Source organism: Microcaecilia unicolor, chromosome 10, assembly GCF_901765095.1.
Source record: "Microcaecilia unicolor chromosome 10, aMicUni1.1, whole genome shotgun sequence".
NCBI lineage: Eukaryota > Metazoa > Chordata > Amphibia > Gymnophiona > Siphonopidae > Microcaecilia > Microcaecilia unicolor.
The window spans coordinates 31,892,085-31,919,067 of NC_044040.1; the positions used below are offsets into that span (position 1 = coordinate 31,892,085).

The 26,983-nt window shown below is 41.9% G+C and overlaps 1 protein-coding gene across 1 annotated transcript in view; it reads left to right on the top strand.

The window, feature by feature from the left end:
- IQUB (IQ motif and ubiquitin domain containing) overlaps positions 1-26,983 on the top strand; it is a 100,452-nt gene that overhangs the window by 63,487 nt on the left and 9,982 nt on the right. The window contains exons 9-12 of the mRNA XM_030216482.1: positions 2,634-2,804; positions 10,646-10,822; positions 14,962-15,210; positions 20,617-20,802. Coding sequence (XP_030072342.1) covers positions 2,634-2,804; positions 10,646-10,822; positions 14,962-15,210; positions 20,617-20,802 — 783 coding nt within the window. The remainder of the gene's footprint in view (positions 1-2,633; positions 2,805-10,645; positions 10,823-14,961; positions 15,211-20,616; positions 20,803-26,983) is intronic.

A 26,983-nucleotide genomic window follows, 5' to 3' on the forward strand; every position in this document is an offset into this window, starting at 1 on the left:
TTCACCTTAGCGCAATCAGTGCATACCATTACCATGTGGAAGGTAAGCCGATCTCGGGACAGCCTTTAGTTGTTCGCTTCATGAGAGGTTTGCTTTTGTCAAAGCCCCCTGTCAAGCCTCCTACAGTGTCATGGGATCTCAATGTCGTTCTCACCCAGCTGATGAAACCTCCTTTTGAGCCACTGAATTCCTGCCATCTGAGGTACTTGACCTGGAAGGTCATTTTCTTGGTGGCAGTTACTTCAGCTCGCAGAGTCAGTGAGCTTCAGGCCCTGGTAGCCCAGGCCCCTTACACCAAATTTCATCATAACAGAGTAGTCCTCCGCACTCACCCTAAGTTCTTGCCAAAGGTCGTGTCGGAGTTCCATCTGAACCAGTCAATTGTCTTGCCAACATTCTTTCCCCGTCCTCATTCCTGCCCTGCTGAACGTCAGCTGCACACATTGGACTGCAAGAGAGCATTGGCCTTCTATCTGGAGCGGACACAGCCCCACAGACAGTCCGCCCAATTGTTTGTTTCTTTTGATCCCAATAGGAGGGGAGTGGCTGTAGGGAAACGCACCATATCCAATTGGCTAGCAGATTGCATTTCCTTCACTTACGCCCAGGCGGGGCTGGCTCTTGAGGGTCATGTCACGGCTCATAATGTTAGAGCCATGGCTGCGTCGGTAGCCCACTTGAAGTCAGCCTCCATTGAAGAAATTTGCAAAGCTGCGACGTGGTCATCTGTCCACACATTCACATCTCATTACTGCCTGCAGCAGGATACCCGACGCGACAGTCGGTTCGGGCAGTCAGTTCTTCAGAACCTGTTTGGGCTTTAGGATCCAACTTCACCCCCCGAGGGCCCTGTTTGTTCTGTTCCAGGCTGCACTCTCAGTTAGTTGGTAAATTTTTTTAGGTCAATCTCAGTTACGTCCTCGCCGTTGCGAGGCCCAATTGACCATGGTTGTTGTTTTGAGTGAGCCTGGGGGCTAGGGATACCCCATCAGTGAGAACAAGCAGCCTGCTTGTCCTCGGAGAAAGCGAATGCTACATACCTGTAGAAGGTATTCTCCGAGGACAGCAGGCTGATTGTTCTCACAAACCCGCCCGCCTCCCCTTTGGAGTTGTGTCTTCCCTTGAACTGTATTGCTACATACTGGACTGGCCGGCTCGAGCCGGTTTCGGGCGGGAAGACAGCCGCGCATGCGCGGTGCGCGCGGGCGCGCGAGAGCTAGCAAAGGTCTTTGCTAGGAAGATTCCGATTGGAGGGGCTGCCGAGGACGTCACCCATCAGTGAGAACAATCAGCCTGCTGTCCTCGGAGAATACCTTCTACAGGTATGTAGCATTCGCTTTACATTACTATGGAGAGCCCAACATTCTTGTTGTCTAGAACCCATTAAAGTGTTAATCTTGCCCTGCGTGAGACAGCTCATTCTAAATATGGAACGCAGTTTGCTTTTGCCTGTCTTTCATAGTTGCCAGAAATCTGTTTTTTTTTAAAGGTATCACAATCCCTTTTTACTATTGACTCTGAAAGTATTCCCCCACAGAAGGGCCACAGTCCAAGGGGGAGGTAAACCTGATTAGTAAACATGATTCCCTTGGGTTCCAGCAGTACAGAGTTCTTAGGTAATTGCTTTTCTTAGGTCTCCTGGATGTACGTACAGGGTAATCACGTTCAACTGTTAGGTCAGCCGCATGCGTATGGTTTTGGTTAACTCAATACTGGAAAGATATTGAACAACTTGGATTTTCAGAGAACCAGTTTTATAAATGGAAAGGGCTATTATGATATCTTAAAATCAAGGGTATTCATTTAGAAAAAAAGTATAGTATAATTATCCATCTAAGGAGTCACAAAATGATTTGTCTGAGAGTCTGCTTTCAGTAGATGAAATTGATAATTTATGTTAAAATCAATATAACAAATGTTTTTCTTTCTTTCCTTACAATTCTTTCTACCTAATTCATGGCCATTCCATTTAATAATATTTCACTGTATTTTGTGCGTTATGCCAGAAAGCCCAGATACAGGCATACATTTTTACATTTCACAAAATGAGTACCAACATCTGGGTAGAGGCGAGAAATCCAAAGAAAGATGTCTGAGCATTGAAAATGTTGGGCCTGATATTCAGCTGGCATTGATGAGTGTTTTGCTGATTGCTGCCAGTGTTATACTTGGAAATTCAATACCAGGCCATGACCAGGCTCTGGCATTGAATTTCAAGGTATATGGATCAGGCGAAAACATAGCCAGTTGATTGCAGTAGCCTTTAATCGGCTATGAAGAACAGCATAAAGATAGGACTGCATTTTATGTGATCCTATTTATGTGGTTATCGTAGTTGGTTAAATGCCGACTCTGCCCCCACAAAGCCCACAAAATAACTGGTTTTGGCTTGGGCACTAACCAAGCATTTTCAGCTGCACTATCTGGTTAAGCCCCAGACAGGCGATTTACACGATCGGGAGCCGTTTCCGGCCATTTAAATCATTGTAAATATTGTACCTCAAGAATCTGCATGTATTTAGAGAGCCATCTAGCGAGTAACCTCCTTTTTGAATGATTTGAAATTTAATTAAGTGTGCATTTATGTATTTTCATTGATTATATAATATAACTATGATATCAATTTTTTTAAGTGTTCAGAACCGAAGAGATGGAAAGCATTTGATGGAAAATGCACTGAAATGTATACACCGTATACAATCCGTGCCCAGCATCTACAAGACATCTACAATACTCTCAACATAAAATACCTGACACTTGATGAGAGGTTGGATATACTGTTAACACTGAAACATACAATGAAGGTATAATTGTTTAGTACTTTCTGTACTTTAAGCTTTAGGAGTGCTATTGTATATTGCAAGTTTGTTAATTGGCTATGACACTTCTGGATACTCTTGGTTACTGTTGGTAATTATGAAGAGCTTAGGCTGTAGTCTGCAAACTAGCCAATACAATAGGGTTTTTTTGTCTTTAATCCCAGGTAGTATAAACAAACCTTGACAGCCTTAATATAATTGATTGTTTATTAGGGGCTGCCATGATAGCAGCAGCCACTTTGCCTTCCTCCCTACAATCGAGTGCCTTGCATCCATAGCATATCCAGTTCTGTTGGACAAGTAAGTTCATTCTTTGAACCCAGATCTCCCATGCTGCAGCAGTGTGTAGGGCCAGTCTCTAGGACCATAATGTTCATGTTGACTTTTGAATTGCTAGTATTGGTTTCTGATGTCAATGTTTATTGTGCAGTGTGTATGTTGGCTATTATAGAATAATTCACAGTGTTGCTTGGGCTATGCAGACACCACTTGCACCCCCCCCCCCCCCTCCCCAGCTTCCCCCTCCTTGGCTTCTTCTGCCTTTACAAAAATGTTTATCTTGTGGTTCTCTTCTTAGAGATTCAGTTGGGGAAAATATTTATCTGACTAACCTTGGGAATCAGAATTCATCTGTATCTAAACTGTGGTGAGTTGTTCTGTTTTTATGGCTGTAGCTAATTAAACACTGTTCCCAGTGTAGGAGCCGGCAAACAGCATCTAGGCAGTGCACAATCAGGCTTATTTTCGAAAGAGAAGGGCGCCCATCTTTCGACACAAATTACAAGATGGGCGTCCTTCTCACAGGGTCGCCCAAATCGGCATAATCGAAAGCCGATTTTGGGCGTCCTCAACTGCTGTCCGTTGCGGGGACAACCAAAGTTCATGGAGGCGTGTCGGAGGCGTAGCAAAGGCGGGACTGGGGTGTGCCTAACACATGGGCTTCCTCGACTGATAATGGAAAAAAGAAGGGCGTCCCTGACGAACACTGGGACGACTTTACCTGGTCCTTTTTTTCTTACGACCAAGCCACAAAAATGTTCCCTAAATGACCAGATGACCACCGGAGGGAATCGGGGATGACCTCCCCTTACTCCCCCAATGGTCACTAACCCCCTCCCACCCTCAAAAACTTTTTAAAAAAAATATTTTTTCCAACCTCTATGCCAGCCTCAAATATCATACCCATCTCCATGACAGCAGTATGCAGGTCCCTGGAGCAGTTTAAGTGGATGAAGTGCACTTCAGGCAGGCAGACCCAGTCCCATCCCCCCTACCTGTTACACTTGTGGTGGTAAATGTGAGCCCTTCAAAACCCACCAGAAACCCACTGTACCCACATGTAGGTGACCCCTTCACCTGTAAGGGCTATAGCAGTGGTGTACAGTTGTGGGTAGTGGGTTTTGTGTGTGTGTGTGTGGGGGGGGGGGGGGGGGGGTTGGGGGGCTCAGCACGCAAGGTAAGGGAGCTATGCACCTGGGAGCAATTTCTGAAGTCCACTGCAGTGCCCCCTAGGGTGCTTGGTTGGTGTCTTGGTATGTCAGGGGGACCAGTGCACTACGAATGCTGGCTCCTCCCATGATCAAATGGCTTGGATTTGGTCGTTTCTGAGATGGGCGTCCTCGGTTTCCATTATCGGTGAAAATCGGGGACAACCATCTCTAAGGTTGACCTAAATTTCGCAATTTGGGCGTCCCCGACCGTATTATTGAAACGAAAGATGGACATCCATCTTGTTTTGATAATACGGGTTTCCCCATCCCTTTGCCGGGACATCCTGCGAGGACGTCCTCAGGAAAACTTGGGCGCCCCTTCGATTATGCCCCTCAATGTGTGTTAGACCATCTGAAACCACAGTTTTACCAGTCTCTTCACCTCTACCGGGTACTAGCAATCTTTCTAACACTGAGCAAGACAGGGCTCTGCTGCGGCAACCACAGATTGCACAGATGCAGCAGCCATGTTGGATTCCTCCTTTCGGGCTTCCTCTCTTCATTCAGTTACTGCTTCATGTATACCTGTGGTACTTAATTTAGCCTCTAATCCTGTTAACTCAGCTTCAACTTCTTACATGAAACCACAGATTTACCAGTCTCCTCACCTCTACCGGGTACTAGCACTCTTTCTAACACTGAGCAAGACAGGGCTCTGCTGCAGCAACCACAGATTGCACAGATGCAGCAGCCATGTTGGATTCCTCCTTTCGGGCTTCCTCTCTTCATTCAGTTACTGTTTCATGTATACCTGTGGTACTTAATTTAGCCTCTAATCCTGTTAACTCAGCTTCAACTTCTTACATGAAACCACAGATTTACCAGTCTCCTCACCTCTACCGGGTACTAGCACGCTTTCTAACACTGAGCAAGACAGGGCTCTGCTGCGGCAACCACAGATTGCACAGATGCAGCAGCCATGTTGGATTCCTCCTTTCAGGCTTCCTCTCTTCATTCAGTTACTGCTTCATGTATACCTGTGGTACTTAATTTAGCCTCTAATCCTGTTAACTCAGCTTCAACTTCTTACATGCCTAACTTTGTCCCCGAGGCACAAGCACTACCTTTTCCTCTAGAATTTATACTTTTATTGCATTGAGTATATTTGTTGAAAGAAGAACAACTTCTGTCTGATATAGTTCCTTTCCAGCATGCCCTTGAGGAACAAGCTTCAAAGAAATGCAGGCTGGATACATTCAGGGATTATGACAATATTTCTGTGGCTTCTGATCATTTTTCTGACACAGCTTTGTCAGTTAATTCTGACAACTCTATGTCTGCTGACAGGGAAGCAACTGATATTATTATTTTTTTTTATTTATAGATTTTTACATTTACATTTATGCAATAAACATAAATCTTGAAATATGGAAAATACAAATCAAAGAATGTTATCAGACTTAGGCAATTATAAAAAAATACAATTTAGTCCACAATTAGTGATCCAAGAACTAGGAAAATGAAACAACTGATATTCTTAATACTGAGGGAGATGATCCCATGGCTGCTGTGTTGTTTCATAAGGAAGAATTCCCACTTTTTATTACTAAAGCTTTAGACGTTCTTCATATTCTTCTCCTGTGTCTCAAACTTCAGCTGCTTCTAATTCTAAGACATGGCGCCACGTTGGTGAATACTCTGGCCGAAGAACAGAGTGATTTTCCCCTGATGCAGCAGCAGTGAAACAGGGACTCTCCCGTCTTGTTGGAGTGGTTGCTGCAGTCTTTGTGAATTACAAGCACTTTGGTGGGAGCCTATAAGATGCAGGCAAGTTTTGGAAATTCATAGCGCCAATTCAGGAATCGGATAAGTGATTAATTGTTCCGGCATTTTGAACTGTAAAACCTTCTGGTTTTACAGTTTATAGTGTAGTTTTTTTTTGTGTCTGTGATGTTGGAAAGTTGTTTAGGACACGATTAGGGTGCTGCAGCAGTGGCGTAGCAAGGGAGGGGCGGTTCGCCCCGGGTGTCAGCTCAGGGGGGTTGCTCCCTGCTAGCTCCCCCCCCCCCCCGGGTGCAGCACGATGACATCCTCCCCCCCTCGGCGCATCGACACCCCCGCCCTGACCCAGTGCCTACCCTCCTCCGTCCAACCAGCTCCCGCACCCTACCTTTAAAAAAATATCGGAATCCAAGGCGAGGCGCAGCGCCTCGCGCCTGCACATAAAAGAAGCGTGGACCGTCTCATCGGGCTTTCCCTCTCTCTATCTGTCCCGCCCTCCGCTGACGCAACTTCCTATTTCCACAAGGGCGGGACAGACAGAGCGAGAGAAGGTCCGATGAGACGGTCCACGTTTCTTTTACGTGCAGCCGCGAGGCGCTGCGCCTCGCCTCGGATTCTGATATTTTTTTAAAGGTAGGGTGCAGGAGCTGGTTGGATGGAGGAGGGTAAGCACTGGGTCGGGTGGGGTGTCATCGTGCTGCACCCGGGGGGGGGGGGGTGCAACGGTGAACCGCCCCGCCCCGGGTGGCAGCCCCCCTTGCTACGCCACTGTGCTGCAGTATTAAGCACTGACTGAGGCCTTTTTTCTCCACTTTATATATTGATTTGTTGAAAAGACTTTCCTTGAGAGGTGTTCTTCTATCCTGTATAAAGTATTTTTTGTTTAGCATTGGCAAATGACATCGCTCCCGTTATTACAAATTACTTCAAGAGGGATTAGTACCAGTTAGGTTAAAACAAGCAATTGTGAGGCCACTTTTGAAAGGCAGCAAGGTTGACCAGTGCTACCATTTTTAGTGTACATTCTTCAGAAAATATTGTCTCAATTACAATCCTTTATTGATTCGAGAAGAATTTTGGGTCTTTACCAGTGTGGGTTACACCTTAAACGTAACACTGAAACCCTGTTATTATCTGTATGTGACTCCATATGTTTGGGGTTTGATAAGACTGTTGACTATCTGATGGTTACTCTTGACATTGCTTTTGCATTTGATATTTTGAATCATAATGTTGTACTACAATGTTTGACTGCTCGTGGAATTTCCAGGATTGTTGGAGTTGGTTCAGATCTTTTTTTGTATCTAATCGGGAATTTCGGGGTTATATTGGCTCTGATAAATCAAACTGGAAAGATATTCAGTCAAGTGTGCCAGAGGGCTCTGTTACCTGCCCTCCTTTTTAACACTTATATGGCACTTATTTGTAGAGTATTAGGCTACTTGGGGGTAAACTATTGTTTTTACACAGACAATATACAATTTTCTTTCCTATTGAAAGATCTATTTCCAGTTTTCTTGCTTTTCTATCTTTATATTTAAGAACCTTAAATTCATGGCTCCTCACCAAGATGCAAATATTGTTGCTTTCAAGTTTCTACCTCAAGCTCAAGATGCTCCTATCTCATTTTCATTTGATGGGATTCATATTCCAATTTTGAGAGGGTTGCATTATATGGATGTAATTTTAGATTCTTCTTTATCAATGAAGCCACATTTTAAAATGATTGTCTTCGTTATGACCAAATGTATTTCTTGCATATCATTTATAGGCAGTGGCGTTCCTAGGGGGGCGGACACCCGGGGCGGCGCCCCTCCCCCCCTGGTGCAGCACCCCCCTGATGCAGCGCGGACCCCTCCCCCGGGTGCAGCACCCACCCCCGATGCAGCGCGGACCCCCCCGGGTGCACGCCTCTGGGAGGGGTGCCGCAGCGCGCGCCTGCTCAGAGTTCCCTGACTTTGCGCGTTCGCTGCAGCTCCCTCTGACCCGGAACAGGAAGTAACCTGTTCCAGGGCAGAGGGAGCTGCAGCGAACGCGCGAAGTCAGCAAACTCAGAGCAGGCGCGCGCCGTGGCACCCCCCAACAGCGTGCACCCGGGGCGGACCGCCCCCCCCCCCGGTACGCCACTGTTTATAGGCATGACTTTATATACTTTTGACTCACGAGGTACATCTTAAATCTGGGTTCAGACTTTTCAGGAAAAATCTAGATGCTTACCAAAATTGTCAAGTGTTTTCCTCTTTTATTAAACTATGAAAAGTGCTGTTAGTACTCAGACTTAAAATTTACACCATACAAATCAGTAAATCAGGTTTTAGAGTAACTCCCAAAGGAGGTATTTTAGTGAAGCTTAGCTTGAGTTATCTGCAGCAGGGCCCATAGGAATAAAATGGGCCCTGCTGCAGATAACTTAAGTTAAGCTTTAGTAAAAGACCCCCATAGAGAACTATGTATAAGGACACTGTTTAAAAAAACCTTAAAATCCAGAGAAGGAGCTTTCTGTTCTAGAACAACCATTACTATTTGGTTCAGAAAAGGAAGGCTTTAAAATGAGACAATCAATTGAGAAAGACAGATGAAATTTGAAATTGATAGTGATAAGAATTAGGATTAATTTACTGAATAAATTGTAAATACTTGGGAACTTTTCTGCCATTTTAACTGTGTTGAAATGATTTTGTCCTCAATATATTATTTGTTAATTATTCTTCATGCAGTTAAAAAAAATTGAATGCACAATCTTATCACTTGTGTCATAGTGAGACCAAACTGATGCTAGTGAATGTTTGTAGAACTTTTCCATACTATTCTAGGAGATTTATCTATATGTTGAGTAGAAATCTGTCAGTTTATTAAGTTCAGTTACTGATTTATTAACAGTTTGTGATGAAGATGGTGATAAAGAGCTATTTTATGGTTTGTACGGGAATACTGCTCCATGATGCATATTATACAATAAATCATAAGGAGCTTTAATTACTTAGTGCAAAATAATTCTCATAAATATTAGTGTGTACTATTTCTAATTCTATTGCACATTATTGTGCTAATTTTATGTGGGCATATTTTGATTTGTGTTCACAACTCAGTTGGCTAACAAGCTGATAATTGAATGTTAACAAGCAGTTATCGGCACTAATTGACACTAATTAGAATTTATGCGCATTCTATAAAGTAGTCCGCATAAATTCTACTGCTCAGATTTCAAAAGAGGGCATGGCCATGGGAGGAGCATGGGTGGGACACGAACGCTCTTAAAATTTACACACAATGCTATAGAACAGCCTGTTCCGCGCCTAAAATTAGAAGTGGGCATTTACACCAGCTTTTCATTGGTATAAATGGCTGTGGCCAAATTTTAGTCACGTGGATGGCATTATGCGTATTCTCTAAACATTTGGTGCAGTTTATAGAATACGCGTAAGCAAATTTTCCATCAGCGTCGATGTTTTAGGTGCCAAATGTAGAATCTGGCCCTATATTCACTGCTGGAATGAGGAAGACAACCTTCTGAATTGTAACCCCCAAAGGAACCTGTACTAGAAGATTCCTCCTCAGAGGGCTGAAGAGCTGTTGCTATTTCACTGTTGTCTACAGTTAAAATGTTGAGAACAGAGTGTGTTTTCATATAAGAAATGTTGCTCTAAAAGCTTTTTGATTTCACAATTTGATGTGGGTAGATCTCTGTTTAGCAATCATATAATCATAGACTCCTATATAAAAATAGATAACGTCAAATATGAATTATATTTAAATTATAGGGGAAAAGCCTCAATCCCGGCGTGGGCTCCTTGTGTTGTAAAACAACGTTAGGGAGCACCGCCCGATCATCACTGGCTCAAAAACCCCTATTAAAGTAACCCACTTGTATTTTCCAATTTTAATCAAATCTCAATTTAATGGGTACTTAGCTTGCTGCTGAAAAAATTCTAAGCAGTCAAACGGAATACAGTCGTCTGAACCCCGTCCACGGCCCAACTCGGCCCAAGTTTCGCCTTCTTCCTCAGGGTCCGTGGGTCAATCAACTGTATTTCAATCGGCTCTTCGCTCGCAATGAAGCGAGCGAAGAGCCGATTGAAATACAGTTGATTGACCCACGATTGAAATACAGTTGATTGACCCATGGACCCTGAGGAAGAAGGCGAAACTTGGGCCGAGTCGGGCCGTGGACGGGGTTCAGACGACTGTATTCCTTTTGACTGCTTAGAATTTTTTCAGCAGCAAGCTAAGTACCCATTAAATTGAGATTTGATTAAAATTGGAAAATACAAGTGGGTTACTTTAATAGGGGTTTTTGAGCCAGTGATGATCGGGCGGTGCTCCCTAACGTTTTACAACACAAGGAGCCCACGCCGGGATTGAGGCTTTTCCCCTATAATTTAAATATAATTCATATTTGACGTTATCTATTTTTATGTAGGAGTCTATGATTATATGATTGCTGATAGATTTGACTGCCTATCGCTCCAGTATTGATTATTAGATCTCTGTTTACACATACATTTTATTTCTTATAGCACCTAAAATTTATTCATGTCAAATAAGCTTTGATGCTTGTTACATACATACAACAACAGTTGTAGCATGCTTTTTTCTCCCCTTCTTTGTACCTAGGAATATGATTGCAGATTAACTCAAGATATTATTGAATTAATTGATAGAGAAGCTGATCTTATGATGAGAGGCGTGAAGGACTGTAACCTGGAAGGACTAAGAAAGCGAATAGCCACCCTTTTCTTAGAGTATATAAAGACTCCTCTTTTTAACCCTGAAATTGTCAAAGTACTGAAGGTATACTGTTCTCTGTGTTCAATATTATTAGAACAATTTTCAGAAGTAATTTACCCCAGCAAATTAGCTCTTTGAAAATCACATACCTCTTACTCACCTAAAAGTAAGCACACAGAACAACATATGTACTTTTAGGTAGGTAGGATTTTTTATTTTTGTTACATTTGTACCCCGCGCTTTCCCACTCATGGCAGGCTCAATGCGGCTTACATGGGGCAATGGAGGGTTAAGTGACTTGCCCAGAGTCACAAGGAGCTGCCTGTGCTTGAAGTGGGAATCAAACTCAGTTCCTCAGTTCCCCAGGACCAAAGTCCGCCACCCTAACCACTAGGCCACTCCTCCACTCAATGTGGGGTGGAGAAGGATATAGCACATATGAATTTTATTTTCAAATCTACTCGTGTTATTTCCAGAAGGAAAAGTAACACCCCATCCTGAAAAGGCAGACACAAATCTCAGGAGGTACATTTTCCCGTGATATTTTTCAAAGAGAAAGTGTGCTTGTAGTTTCCATTTGAAAATGTGTGCAAAGCTTGCAGATTCATTCGAGTAACAGTGGACTTCACAAATATGCAGGCAGATACAATAATTATAGAAGTTTCCTAAAAAGACTTTTTAGTTCTACAGGTTTCCATGGAGTGTGTTCGTAATATAACTACTTAGTCCCTTAAGAGAAATAACACTTTGAAGTTAGAAAACATTTTTTTAAAACTATAACTCATTGTATAGAGATTTGCTGAGGGAGGTATGCCATAAAAACTTTTAGCTGAATAAATGAGAAAAAAAGTTTGACTCAGCAGGGAAAACAAAACATGTTGGGGTCTGTTTCTAAACGGCAGCATAAGAGTTAGCATGTGGCAGCTGTTAGTGAAGGTCGTGGGCGGAGATGGGGCATGGCCGACTCTGACAGTATGTGGGATGGTATCACACAATAGCAGTCAGGCCTGTGGCTAGTACAGCTGCATTTAACATTGCCTGAAGAGGTGACATTAAGGGCCCTGTTTACTAAGGCGCATTAGCGTTTTTAACACACCTACAATTACGCCTACACAGTTAACACGCGTTAAAGACATTAACACACCTATAACGTAGCTTAGTAAACAGGGCCTTAAGTATTGCTGCACTTCAAGCAGTCAGGTAGCACAGCTACCGTACAAAGATACAGTCAAAAGATCTTGCAACCAAGGCCCCCCTCCCAATCTGATTCCCCCCAGAATATTTATTTATTATTACATTTGTACCCCGCGCTTTCCCACTCGAAGCAGGTTCAATGCGGCTTACATAGTAATAGGGATTACAGAGTATACTCCTCCTCCTGGTCCTATGCCCGCCCTCCCCTCCCCCCCCCAAGATTGGTCCACTAACAGGAACCCCACTAAGATCAGCTCTCCAATTCCAATCTTCTCTTTCAGGTCAACCCTTCCCAGTACCCACCCTTCATCATCCCTGATAGTCTAGTGGGCTGAGGCAGAAGTGGCCCCTTTCTGCTCCCATTCTGTAGCTGCTGGAATTCAAAATAGTGGCTATCTCCCCTAGCGGCAGTCATGTGGAACTACTGCTAGGTGTCAGTTTTCCATATAAGGGATTATTTCCCTAGTATAAGGGGTTATTTGAATTATATGGAAGATTGACTCCTAGGGATCATAGCTGCCATTTTGAACCCTGGCACTTACAGGATGGAAGCAGAGGGGACTAGTTCTGCCTCAGGAACCACTCAGAGGTTAAGGGGCTTTTTCGAGGGGGGAGGGTGGAATTAGATCAATTGCTTTTTTTCTCAGTTCTGCCTGAGACTTACTTTACATGCATTGACAGCATCAGTGCATCTGTGCTATCTGTGTATATATTTAATGCAGAGTTTGTGTGTTAAATGCAGGGCAGATGCTGACATGCACCTGCTTTGTACTTACTGCACCTTAAGTTTTGCACTTCATACATTTACCATACTATAGTAATTATCCCACATTTTCCCAAACCAAAATAATGAAAAAATGCACAAAATCTTTTAATAAGAATTTATTTTGAAATAATTTTTAAAAACTATTGGCTCTTTAACTGAGGATGCTAAGCCCTTATCACTTGGTTAGTGCACGAGAAGAGGCTACTGCATAAAAGCGTTGTGTGGTATTTGGTCTGTTTTCATGCACTAAACTATGTGGTAATTTTGAAAAACATATTTTTGGGAGGGGGTGGGGAATGTTTGTGTTCACTAGCTAGTGGGTTAATGACTAGCACGTGCTAACTGCTTAACACAGAGTTAAGGTGCTAAGTGCTCCTGCATTAGGTTTTTGTAGGTCTCACATGCTAATGGCAATATTAGCTCAAAACATGCAAACTTCAAAAATGAAAATGTCCTAAAAAAAAAAAAAAGAGGAAGCACTAAGGGCCCTGTTTACTAAGCAGTGCTAAGGGAGCATTAACGTTTTTAACACATGCTAATGATTAGCACGTGCTAAACGCTAAGTCGCCCATAGGAACATATGGGTGACTCTAGTGTTTAGTGTGGCTTAGTAAACAGGGCCCTAAATTTGCAGTTAGTGTGTAGGAAAGTTCTGCATTAATCTGCATTAGCTGCAAATTATAGTAAAAGGGCCCCTATATAATAAAAATATAAACACATACATACATATTTTTATAAGATATATATAAAATATATTTGCATAAGAGAAAATATATCAGTCCATATAAACTCTGAAGCTATAATGACTTTCCTAAGCATATTTAAAAATGGAATATAATGAACACTAAAAACAAAATAATAAAATAATAAAAAGCAAATAAAAAGAAAAAATAAAAACACGGTAAAATGTTTTAAATAATCATCAACTACCAGTAGTTGGTATCTTTCATTTAACACTAGTGTAAAGATTTGCTTCTGGTGACATTCACTAGAAATAATTATGGAAAGGCAGAACAAGCAAAAGAAAAACTGAAGTACAAAATAGTGAATGAAATCTGCTTTGAGTCCATTCTTTGCACTTAAGTGTACAGCAAACAGATTTCCTGCTGTGCACCACCCTAGCCATCATCCCCCAAATTCTACAAATGATGCTTAAAATTGCACATATAATTTAATTGAATAATCAGCCAATTAGTGCTGATAACTGGGTGCTAATAATCAATTATTGGCACTAATTGGCATTAATTGACATTTACGTGCACATTTTTAGTTCTGGGGATCCACATGTAAATTTTACATGCAGCACCAAAAAGGGGGCACGGCCATGACAGGGTCATGGGTGGATCAGGGGTGTTCCTATCATTTTTTGAGTTATTATAGAATAAGGATCCATTCCTAATTTAGAAGCAAGGATTTAAATCAAGGTTTACTGAGTATAAATCATTGCATCTAAAGTTAGGTGCCAATCCTGGCGCTAAATGTATTCTTGTAAATGGTGCCTAACTTTCAATGCTGTTTCTAGAATAGTACTTAGGGTCCCTTTTACTAAGCTGCAGTAAAAGGTGGCCTGCAGTAGGTCTGAATGTGTGAATTTGGCTTGCGCTAGGCCCTTTTTTACCATGGCTGGGGAAAATGGCTTTTTTTTTAGTGGAACGGTAAATGGTCATGCGATAAAATTAAAAGTAGCAAAAGGCTATGCACTTACCGCCACCCCAGAGGCGTAGCCAGACTTCGGCGGGAGGGGGGTCTAGAGCCCGAGGTCAGGGGGCACATTTTAGCCCCCCCCCACTGCCACCACCACCACCAACTTTGATCCCCCCCCCGCCGCCGACCCTCTCGACCCCCCTCCCTCTGCCAACCCTCCCCTGCCATCGCCTACCTTTGCTGGCAGGGGACCCCGACCCCCACCAGCCGAGGTCCTCTTCTTCCTTCGTTCTGTTCTATAGAGCATGCAGAATTGAAAATGGCATCTATGTGCATTATTTCATTCCTTTGACCTAAACACAAGAATGCTTCCACAATATGCAGGTAGATTTATGCATGTTATGGAAGACTGCATGTAGTTTTATTTGCATTGAGAATGGGCTATTTTCATTCAGCCCCTTTCCAAAAGTAAAAGACTGTTTATACCCATGGAAATGTTTATCTTTTCCCTTTATAAGTTCATAGTTCATGAATTACATTGTCATAAGGAGTGCTAATATGCTTTTTATTGTTCATGCTGCTTTTTGATTTTGTGTAGGTTCCTCAGAATCCAGTTGTGCTGCGTAAAAATGTTTTCTATTGTCTTAGTTGCAAAAATTACTTGCCTTCTACTGATTTCCCTGCATCAGCGAATGCATGCACTATTGAAAGATGTCGCAAATGTTACAGGCTGGATAATGAAGCTCGTCGCAGAGAAGACTTTTCAAAGTACAAATGTTTGCTCTCACATCTTCAGAAATCTGAGGCTGATTTCACGGATGATGCTAGAATTGCATTCTTGCTTCAGGTATAGTAGGAAAAGATGGTTTTGAATAAACTGATAATAAGAGATGGGTAATGCGCCTAAGTATCTGCTACAAGGCTGCTGAGTGTTCCCTACCAACCCAAGTGAATTCCTTGTGTCTTAAATGGAAATTGCTTAGCATCATATCCAGCAAAAGAATATACCCCCGGATTCTATATACGGCGACTTAAGTTGCATTTGTAAACAGCACACATAGCTAATTTGCGTGTGCAAATTAATTGATTAATGAGCCAATCAGTGTCAATAATTGGCTGCTAACTGGCAATTATTGGCCTTAATTGGGAGTTATGCGCACACCATATTCTTGAAGCAAAAACTGGGGGCGTTGATCTTGGAATTTCAGACCGTGCTGACAACCTTCTGATAATAACTTTATGGCATCAGGAAATACTTATCTTGGAACTCTCTTCCCTCTTTGAATGCAAATGTGGTTGAACTCATGCCACCAAGTGCAAGTTTATTTGATATACTGCCCATGATCAAGTAACTAAGTGTTTTAAAAAATCATAAAAGAATGGGAAAATGAGAAAAAGAAACAAGAAAACCAACATGACAAAGCAAGTACAGGGGAAAGGAAAGTATAAAATATTATAAGGGGAATGCCTGGGGAGGATAGGTACAGCTGGGACAGCAGTCACATCCAGACTCCAGGACGGGCCTGCTAAGTTGGAAGAGGCCCATGAAAAGCTATAGATAAATTGTATGTATTGAGCAGGGATTTGAATTTGGTGAATGAAGATTAGTTCTAATATATAGGAAAAGACTGTTCCAGAGAGTGGGAGCAGAAGTCAGAACGCCCAGTAAACTCAAAACAAACCTGAAGAAAAGCTGGAATAACAGGCAGGTGTTTGTGGGAAGAGTAAAGTTGCCTTAGTGGAGAATAAAGGATGGATAGGCTAGAATAAAAAACATCTGGATATCATCCACGTAAATAAAGAAGGCGAATTCTAATGATTGGATTAGCAGTGCAGGGGGATGAGAAAAGCAGTTAAAAGTTTAGGTCCCAGCAGGGGAAAGAGGGAAGTGATTTTACTCTAGGTATTTCCTGATCATTTAAAAGGTGAGGGGAATTCTGCCCAATCCTAGACTTAAGGGTCCTATACAAGTTCCTAATAAGAGAAAATGATGGGATGATTTCCCTGGGCACCCTAATTCCTGTTCTTCAAAAAAGTAATGCTCTCTGGAAAGAAAATGCTTACACCCACATAGAGATGCATTCAAGTCACAGATGATATCTCAGATTCTTCATAGGGAAATACCATTAACAGTATCACATACTGCTATTTGGTCTTGCATCAGATCCTCAGGTATTCACAAAAAGTCCTTCAGTTGTAGCAGTGTATCTATGCAGACTGGAAATGCAGGTGTTTCCTTATTTGGACGATGGCATTACTAGGGTTCATTATAAATTATTTATTTATTGCATTTGAACCCCACATTATCCCACCTTTTTGCAGGCTCAATGTGGCTTACAGGGTGTTAATATGAAAAAGTCATTACATAATCTTAGATAAATTACCCCAGATCTCAGTTAAGCCCATCTCCACAACTGGAATTCATTGGAACTCTGCTAGATACCACTCAAGTTAAAATCCTTTCTGTCTCAGCAGAGGATCACTGATCTGTATCCACAGAAATCCAAAGGAGATACCAGCATGTAACACCCCTGGCACATCTTAAAAAGAGACAAGGTTAATGGACCCTATGCCCACATTGACTCAGCTTATTCATAGGCTGTGAAATGTCTTATCTGTCACAGAGCCCCTTTGGGACTTGCCTTGTGGTTGATGCAATCTAATTTGGGAAAAGGCATTCCCTTTCAAATTCTGCAGGGTGAAAAGATCACTCATGACAGATCTTTGCAAATTAGACTGTAGAGCTAATTTAGATGGGTTCCATGCTCAGGATTCATGGTCCCATCAGGAGAAACTCTACTAGATAAATTTCATAGAATTAAAAGCAGTATGGGCTTTTGGGGTTTGGCTGGTCAACAAAATTTGCATTAATTCAAAAGGACAATCAGGTGGTGAAGCATTACATCAACAAACAGAAAGGAAAAGGATCATATCTCTTGTGTTGGGAAGCTGTTAGGATGTGGAACTGGGCCACTTCTCATGGAATAACCCTCAGGGTTACTTACCTGGCAGGGAAAGACAACTTCCTGGTCGACAAGCTGAGTCATGCCCTATGACCACATGAGTGGTCTTTGGATAAGGATGTGGCTAAATGATATTTTAATAGTGGTGCACTCCCTCAATAGATTTTTTTTGCCACTCTTCAGAACAGGTGCCTTCCTGTTCTGAAGAGTGGCAAAAAATATCTATTGAGTTCTGCTCCAAAATAGGGACTCATGGCTTTGGACACCTTTCTTCTATGCATATTCTTCTGATAGCAAAAACTCTCCTGAAACTCACACAGATCAAGAAAACCTTGATTTTCATCATCATGCATTGGCCAAGGAAAATATGGCTTCCTGTTCTTTGGGAACTTTTCATAAGAAGACCCATACCACTGGAGAATTCGCCATCGCTGATCAGACAAGAGACTGTTGCACCTCAACATCACATCCTGCTCCCTCACAACTTGGATGTTGAAAGGGTAGCAATAGCTTCTTTGAACTAGCTGACAGATCTTGCTAGCTTCCAGGAGAGAATTCACTAGAACGTCATACACACTTAAGGACTCTAGACCCTTTTCCTATCCCACACAACTGCTTGAATATCTTATACATTTGTCTGAATCAGTTTGAAAAAGGTGCTTATCACCACCATAAAGAAGGGAAACTCATCTCTGTACAGCCTTTAGTTGTTTGATTCATGCAGAGATTGCCTTTGTTGAAGCTCCCCCCCTCCCCTCCACCATAAAGTGTTCCACAATATCATGGGACCTCAACAAGGTAGTAACTCAGCCAATGAAAGCTTGCTTTGAGCCACTTGATACCTGTGAACTGAAGTATCTGATCTAGAAGGTCTTATTTTTGGTGGCTGTGACTTTAGCATGCAGAGTGAGTGAGCCATAGGCTCTAGTAACTGATCCACCTTATACTAAATTCTTTAACAACAGGGTGGTTCTGTGTACTCACCCTAAGTTCCTTCCTAAAGTAGTGTCAGATTTTCAATCTCAACCAGTCCGTTGTCCTGCCAACATTTTTCCCAGGTCTCATACTCACTAAGTTGAAAGCACACTGCACAAACTGGACTGTAAAAGAGCCTTGGCCTTTTATTGGAGTTGACTAAAGCCTTCAGAAAATCCACCTAACATTTTGTTTCTTTTGATCTAAATAGGATAGGTCTGCTATCGACAAAGGCATGCTGTCTAATTTGCAAGCAGACTACATTTCCTTCACATAGGCCCAGGCAGGTTTGACTCTTGAGAGTCATGTCCCAGCTGTTAATGTCAGAGTTATGGCGGTGTTGGTAGCCATTAGAAGAAATTTGCAGAGTGAAACATTGGCATCACATTCATGGCCCAGTACTGTTTAGAGAAGGATTCCCAATATGACTGTAGATATTTATTTATTTATTTGTTGCATTTGTATCCCACATTTTCCCACCTTTTTGCAGGCTCAATGTGGCTTACGGTATGCCGTAGTGGCGATCGCCATTTCCGGAATGAGAAATACAAAGTGGTATTGCATTAAGTACATAGATGGTAGAGTAAATTATAGATTAAATTAGATAATCAGTTCATTTCGGCATGAGAAATAAGATGGTAGTGAGTTAACGTCTGTTAGTGATAGAGTTGCTGAAGCATTATATGTGAAGATGTAGTCATTTAGTCCTCCAGAATCTCTTAGGGGATTAGAATCCAAATCTTTTCTTCCTAGGCCCATTTTCTTTCAGTTCTAAGCAGCCTTATGAAAAAAAAATGACAATGGCTGGTTGCCAACAAAAATATATTGGTGTCTGCCTATTGTAGCGCCTTTGTTATTGCTTTCTCCCTTTCTCTGTTGAAGGCAAACTGTAGCTGTGGAATCCTTGCTTGCCCTTTGAGAAAACCAAGGCATTCACCTGCAGCAGGTGTTCTCTGTGGACAGCAGGATAGAAGTCCTTAGATCTCTTTACCCCGAGGAGTTGTATTCTGCTCAAGCTAAACATAGAGACAAGGCAATCCTTCATGACAGCAGCAGGAGGGAAGTGGCATATGTGTGGTAGACAGTGTATATTTTCTAAAGAAAAAGGTGCCGGTACTCAAATGGCAGGCCACCCTTCAGGGGTGGGAGTGATCACTGAGGGACCCACCCCACAATAGTGAGGCCCCCTGGAACCAGTAACAGAACCTATGATAAGGCAGAATTGTTGTGTAGAGCCTGAGCTCTTTCATTAAAACTTGCAGACCATGGGTCAATTTTAGCAGACAATGGAAAAGGTGCCGGTACTCAGTACCCCCAAGTACCCCCTCAAAAAACGCCCTGGTGGTGGAGCATCCCAAGAGCTTCAAGAGTATTCTAAGCTGGAGAAGCTTCCCAAGCAGGCTCTGTCAGTGACGTCACCCATGATATGAGGACTTGTATCCTGTTGTCCATGGAGAATACCTGCTATAAGTGAATATAAGAAACTTCAAAAACACTTTCCTTCACTGTTATAGTTAAACATGCTGTACATTTAAGTTTCAATTTGTCTTTCACTTCTAATGTATATTTGCAACAAAGATGATTTAAAGTCAACGATAAACTACTGCTCCCACAAAAACAGAATGAATTATCTGCCCATAATTTAAATGCTATTTTGTAGATGGGATTTTTGTTTTTGTTTGTTTGTTGTTGTTTTTTAAACCTGCTTTGAGTAGCATTTGGTTAGACAGGATAAGCAAATCAAAATAGTTTGATGTGTCTAATTCATTGCCTTGTCATGCATATATTCCATCACCCTGTTTGTCATCTATTGTATATGTACTGCAAAAATATTAATTTATTAGAGAAAGGTGGCAGGTTAATGTGGATTATTAAAATGTTGGAAATGTAGTTTTCTTCTCCCTTAGGCATAATGGGAACAAACCTTGATGTTGCCTGCAATTGTGATATCAATTGAATTTAGGTATAATATATTGTTTTCAGAATTACAATTCCTCCTGATTGTAATGTTCTCTTGCATGTAGTAGTTCTACTGCTGTTTATGGTAGGTGCTGCTGTGCACTTTAAAAAACACACAGGCTTCACAAAGAATGGCCCCAGAATAACCTTAATTATTTTCTTTTTTTCCATTTAATTTTCAAGTACAGTGTCAAACAAGACAACAGATGTACAGAAATGGAATTTAATTCTTTTCTTAGATTATTTTCTTTGTTCCAGGAAGATGTTGTTACCTAGAGCAAGTGCAGTAAATTTATCCTTAAAGTGATTACAAAAATGTTTTCCTGCTAATTGTCAACATTTCCTTTAAATTTCAGGAGAAGGATGTTCAATACCTGGTTGAACTTATTTGGGCTGCTCAGTCTGCTCTCAGTGCCTGCAGTGATCTCTCTGATTTGGTCCTGGTTAGATGGAATAAGAACATTGAGTGGTCTCCATGGAACTGCATTCTTCTTACTAAAGATGAGTCAACTGCTCATCTCAAACTTCATAATCCAGAGAAGGTAAAACAGAACACAAATACTTCCCTAAAATATATATTCTTTATCTTCTTGCTTTTGTATAGTACATAGTTATCAAATTGGCTTCTGTTTAACATAAGCCAATGAAAATCAGTTTTCAATTTTACAATATAGAATATAAGTATTTCTAAATTTATACATCTATAGTCCACAACAGTGAAGGCATGTCTCAACCCTTTTTTTATATTTGAAAACCTTTAATTTAGGATTTTTAGAGACAGGGAAGGAAGTTCCAGGAATTCCTAATATTTACGGAGTAGATGTTACTATTTGTCTTGGCTGACTTGAGGGTAGCAAGGCTATTTTAGAGTCCAAAAAAGAATTCAGTTGTTTAGGATCAAGGAAAACATATCTAATGGAATTCAATTTAACAACACATTTACATGGGAAGTTTAACCAATAAAGTGCCCCAAGTTGAAAAGCCTTAGATCATAACTTAAGAAATTCTTTACGCCTTCTCTGGGTTGCCTTAGAGACGTCCGGAAACATTCTTATCTTAAAGTTCATGAAAAGTTGGTCTCTATGAAGAAAAACTTTCTTAAGAATCCAATCTCTATCTGGCTGCAGCACAAAGGAGACTATTAGAGTCATTGGCACTAAACCTAAATTGTCATCTTCTATTGCCTGCGTTAGATTCAAATCCAAAACATCAAAAGACGTTTCGGGTCTTTGACCTTCCACTTGTTCTTGTTCGCTTCTTTTATATGGTAATAAATAGTACATTTTTGATATAGGAGGAAATGCAGTCTCAGGAATTTCCAGAACTTTACACAAGTATTTTTTAAAAGTTAATGCAGGTGCAATCATAGGTTGTTTTGGAAAATTTATCAATCTTAATGTGTTAGATCGTTGCGCATTTTCCAAATTTTCTATCTTGTTCTGGAAATATAAATTTTCTTTTATCAAATTAGCTTGTACTTGTTGGATAGTTTGTATCTCTTTTGAATTATTCTCCGTTAGTGTTTCCAAATTTTGCAACTTTGTCTCCATTACAGGTATTTTATTTAGGAAGATTTGAGATTGTTCATATATAGAGGAAATTTTTTTAGATAAAGAGTTTTCCAAACTTCTCTCTTCGATGGCTCTTCAGTCAAGGCTTCTCCTCCACTCGATTCCTGCACTGCCTGTGCAGTTAACATCGGCAGGCTAACTTCCGGGTTGGGTCCCGTTCCGGGAGACCCTGTCGCCACTTGGGAACTTGGGGCTTCTCGGTCCCTCCTCGGCGTGTCTGCCGGCATGGGAGGAGCTAACCTCCGCTCGGGGCTCAACGTTGTCTTCATCTCTGGACGGGAATGCGGCTATCCTCTCCCCGCAGTTTCCGTCTGCAGAGCTCCCGCTCCCGACATCGTTCCTGGAACCAAGAAGCGTTCAATCAAACCAGGTACCGGCGAAGCAGAAACCGTGGGTCCGGTTCTCTGTCTTCCCCTCCTCTTAGGCATATTAGCTTACAAAGGATAAACTGTTTTTAGGAAATTAAAGGTGCGTGGTTCGGAGCACTTCTCAGCACTTCCTTCCCATCGCCATCTTGCCTCCCAGTAATATTATGGAGAAAATCAGTTTTTAAACATATCTTACTGCCCCTTCTTTGCCCCTCGCTTCGCCATTATGGGGGTAATTTTATAAAGGATTTCCTGCTTGTAAAACAAGTTTTACCTATGAAAAATGACTATTACAGAATTGCACGTGTGCAAATATTCATTCCGATAAGATCAGACAGGTGTTCCGGGGAGATGGTGTATGGGCGGAGCAGGGGCAGAGTTGTAATGTACACATGTACTATATATATTCAAAGAGTATGTGCACATATTTGCTCCTACCCAAGAGCTGGTATAAATTTATGTTCTATCTTGGATAGTTATGGGAGCCTTTCCCATTAAAGGCAACATACATGGGCATTTTTGGAAATTTTTTAATAAGGGCCCTGTTTTGAAATATCTCTCAATAAAATAATGTTTAAGGATGTTACGCAACTTTTTGTCTAATATAATTGAGATCTCTCCACCTTTTAGAAAAATATATATTTTTTTAAATAGTTGCTTTATCTTATAATAAGTGGGTGGTTTTTAGGACAATTGTATTATCGTAATAGCATTTATTCGGGTTCTTCTAAATTTCTATTGAAGAAAATTCAAAGTATACAGAATACAGCTGCTCAATTGATTTTTAAGGCACATAAGACTGAAAGAGTGGCATCCATTCTAAGAACATTGTATTGGCTTCCTATAGAAACACAGATTCAATTTATGGATCATGATTTTCAATAAATTATATGGAGATGCCCCATTTTATATGATAGGGCTGGTCAGTCTTCCATCTCTAAATAGATCAGCTATGTCTAGAAATCCACTATTGCTGCGATTTCCTAGCCCAAAGGGCCTTTGCTTATCTTGCTGCACGTTTAGAATGTTCTCTCTATTCAGTAAGAACTCTTACAAAATATGATTTATTTAAAAAGATATGTAAAGGCTTACTTTTTCAAAAAAAATGTCTAATTCAAACTTAACTAGAAATGTATTGGTTTGTTGTTCTTCTCCAGCGATTGTCTGGTTCTCTTGAAATGTTATCTGCATAGAACTTAACTGATTTTGCGGAATATAAGAGCATATTGGTATTTGGTATTGGTATTGAATGTAGATCTGGAGACATTGTAAACCTAATTTTGAAATGAAAATCTTGGGATTTTGACTGAGTTATACAAATTTGTTACTTAGGGGACAATTTTCAAAACATCTCAGGTACTGGCAAAGTCCACAGGTATTTTAACTCATGAGCTTTGTACCCTTTTTGAAGGGGAAAGTATGTGCCCACTTTTCTTTTGAAAATAGCCTAGAGGAAAAAACGTGCAGCAAGACCACTGAAACCACAACTACTTGCAGAGATTTTCAATGACCTTTTCCCTTTCTGACAAAATGCAATACATTGTAGCATTCCCCGCCCCCAGGAATGTCTTAATTGAATTTATTTATTTAAAAAATGTATAGTCCGCATGTGCTAACCAATGCTCAGTGGATAACGAAATAAAGCACACATAATAAAACCAAAACAAAAGCAACATACACAATCATACTTAAAATTACATCAATCAAACATTTACATGAGGCTCTACTTCTCCCCTAATATACACATTCGTCTTCTCTTAATAGCAAAATTAAAGTGTTCAGGTCTCCTTCAAGCATTTATCAGACTCCTCCATAAGGCTTTATAAACAATATGTCCTCTATTGTTTTTTAAGAAGATCAAACTCTGTATCTTCCTCAAACATAGGAGCAAAGAATTCCAGAGTTGCGGTCCCACTATTGTAAAAATGGCTGAACAATATTCTTCAGGGTAAAACTGTGTGTTGTGAAACAGTCAGGGAAATTCTAAAATTGGGTGGCTACATTTACACAACATTTGAGTGTAAGTGCACTTTTGTAGGTGAGCATAAACTTACACATGCAAGTGGCGGCAGTACACCTAAGTGTTATTCTGTAAGGATGTGTTTAAGTGACTAGCACGTGAATGCAAGGGAGTGTTCACATGGGTGGAGCAATGATTGCTAAGGCATGGACTGTTCATTATGATTCCTTTGTTGCTACTAACTTGCAAGATCAATCCACCCAATGGGATTCTACTGTAACAACAATTTTAGATCAGTTGGCCCCACTGTTGCCAATTAGTTCAGGTCTGAAAAAAAGAACCCTGGTTTCATAACTCTCAATGCCATATATGTCACTATGAGCGACTTTGGCAGAAACATAGGACTGAGGCCTATCTTTTGAAATTAGGAGATCCATATTGATATTATAAGACCGAAATCAATGCTGCTAAGAGACGTTACTTTTCAGATCTGTTCAGAAATTGTATTCCACCTTTCATGCCTTTGTTGCCCCACCATGCAGACTTCAGCCATCTACTGCTTTTACGGCAAACGATTAAGCTACTCACTTTTCTACTAGAATCCCTATTCTACATCAAACTTTAGAGCTACCTTCACAACAAGATCTGCCATTATCTCATACATCTCCAGTATGCAGTCTGTCTTTGCCATCTCCATTATCTTTCACATCTCTTCACGTAGTAGAAAGTCATGCCTAGCCTTCCACCCTAATGGAGAAATTTAAGGCTCCATCACTGCTGGAGGTGGATCAAGCCTTATGAGCAGTTTGATTGAAAACAACCCCAAATGACCCCTTTCCAACGACTTTAATAAAGCATAATAAGTCAATTTTCCTTCCCTACATAACACAGATGGTATGTAACAATCTTATGCAGGGTCTGGTTTCACTGTTGTGGAAAACAGCAACTATGTGCCAAAAGTCAAAAGACCTTCATCAAAGTGGGGACTTGATTACCAATTATAGACCAATTGCCCAAATTCCTTTTCTTTCAAAGGTAATAGGTAGTAGTTACTTATCTAAATCAGTTTATTGAGACGCTTGAGGCATTTCACCCTAATCAGGCACCCACATCATAATACCGAAACCATTCTGCTTCTATTTTTTTGCTTTCTCTGGATTTAGCTGCTGCGTTTGACTTGGTGGACCATAGATTACTTCTGTCACGATTGGCAGAAATTGGAATATCCAGCCATACATTATGTTGGTTTCATTCATACCTTTCTGGCCAATTCTTTCGGGTTCTCTGGCAAGAGAAACTCTCTGGCCCTTTTGAACTCCCTTGTGGGGTACCTCAAGGATCCCTCCTTGTACATGCTTCCCTGCTACAGAGACTGGCCTTTATACCATATACAGTATGTATGCAGATGATGTACAAATCTTTATTCCTTTCGACACGGTGAGCAGTTCTTCCCTGGCAGAGGTTGAGGAAAATAATAAATTTATTAATAAATATGTTCTTAATCTACAGAAAATGTGCTTCCAAATTTATAACAAATCCCACTTATTATCGCTGTTGCCCATTCTTAGTTTTGACAGAGTGTTCCTACAGTCCACTGATACCATGAAGGTCCTAGGCGTGCTGCTGGATTCTGCCCTCTCCTTCAGAGACCATACTTCATCTATTGTTAAAGCCTGTTTTTTTTTCAACTACGCCATATACATTTAGTTCAGCATTAACTTGATAAAAAAAGCATTGTGCGTTGTGATTCATGCTGTAGTTTTTCAGCACATAGACTATTGCAATATTCTGCTCTGAGGCATCTGTCAGAGAGAGATCAAATGACTGCAAATGATACAGAACATTGTGGTGAAATTACTTTTTCATGATACGAAATATGACCAGGTGACCCCACTGTTAAAAGTCGAACACTGGCTGCCTGTAGAACAGCGTATAACAAACAGAGTATTAATTTTGGTATTTAAGACCTTCACACAGGACTACCTTGTTTTTTATTACCCTACTAGCTGTTAAGCCCGTTAAAACGGGCGAGTATTGGTATGGGGGTTTTCCAGGGCCCCCTCCCCCCATCTCGCCGCTGCAAGGCCCCCTGCCCTCCCTCCCAGTTCCAAGGCCCCATTCCCTCCCAGCTCCAAAGGCCCCCCTCCGTTCCTTCCCCCATCCCAGCTCCAAGGGCCCCCCTCTGTCCCTCCCCCCTCCCAGCTCCAAGGCCCCCCCCTGCCTGCCCTCCCAGTTCCAAGGCCCCATGCCGTCCCAGCTCCAAGGGCCCCCCTCCGTCCCTCCCTCCCAGCCAGCTCGAAGGCCCCCTTCTGTCCCTCCCTCCCAGCTCCAAGGCCCCCTTCCTTCCCTGCCAGCTGCAAGGCCCTCTGTCCCTCCTTCCCAGCTCCAAGGCCCCCCGCCTTCTGATACCTTCCATGTCCAACATTTCTCCTGCCCTCCCCTTCCCTCCCCCCCGAGGTCGCCGCTACCGGTCCCCCCCCCCCCCCCCGGAGTCGCCGCCGCCCCTCTCCACCCGGCCCGGGCCCTCTCTTCGCTATTGAACTTACATTGCCGAAAACGCAGCAGGGCAGATCAGCTGAGCTGCCGTCGGCCTTCTTTCTCTGCCTGTGTCCCGCCCTCATGTGACGTAACGTCGGCGAGGGCGGGACACAGGCAGTGAAGGAAGGCCGACGGGAGCTCAGCTGATCTGCCCTGCTGTGTTTTCGGCGATGTAAGTTCAATAGCGAAGAGAGGGCCCGGGCCAGGTGGAGGGGGGGGTGGCAGCGGCGACTCCGGGTGGGGGGAGCGGTACCGGCGACCTCGGGGGGGGGGGAGCGGTTCCCTC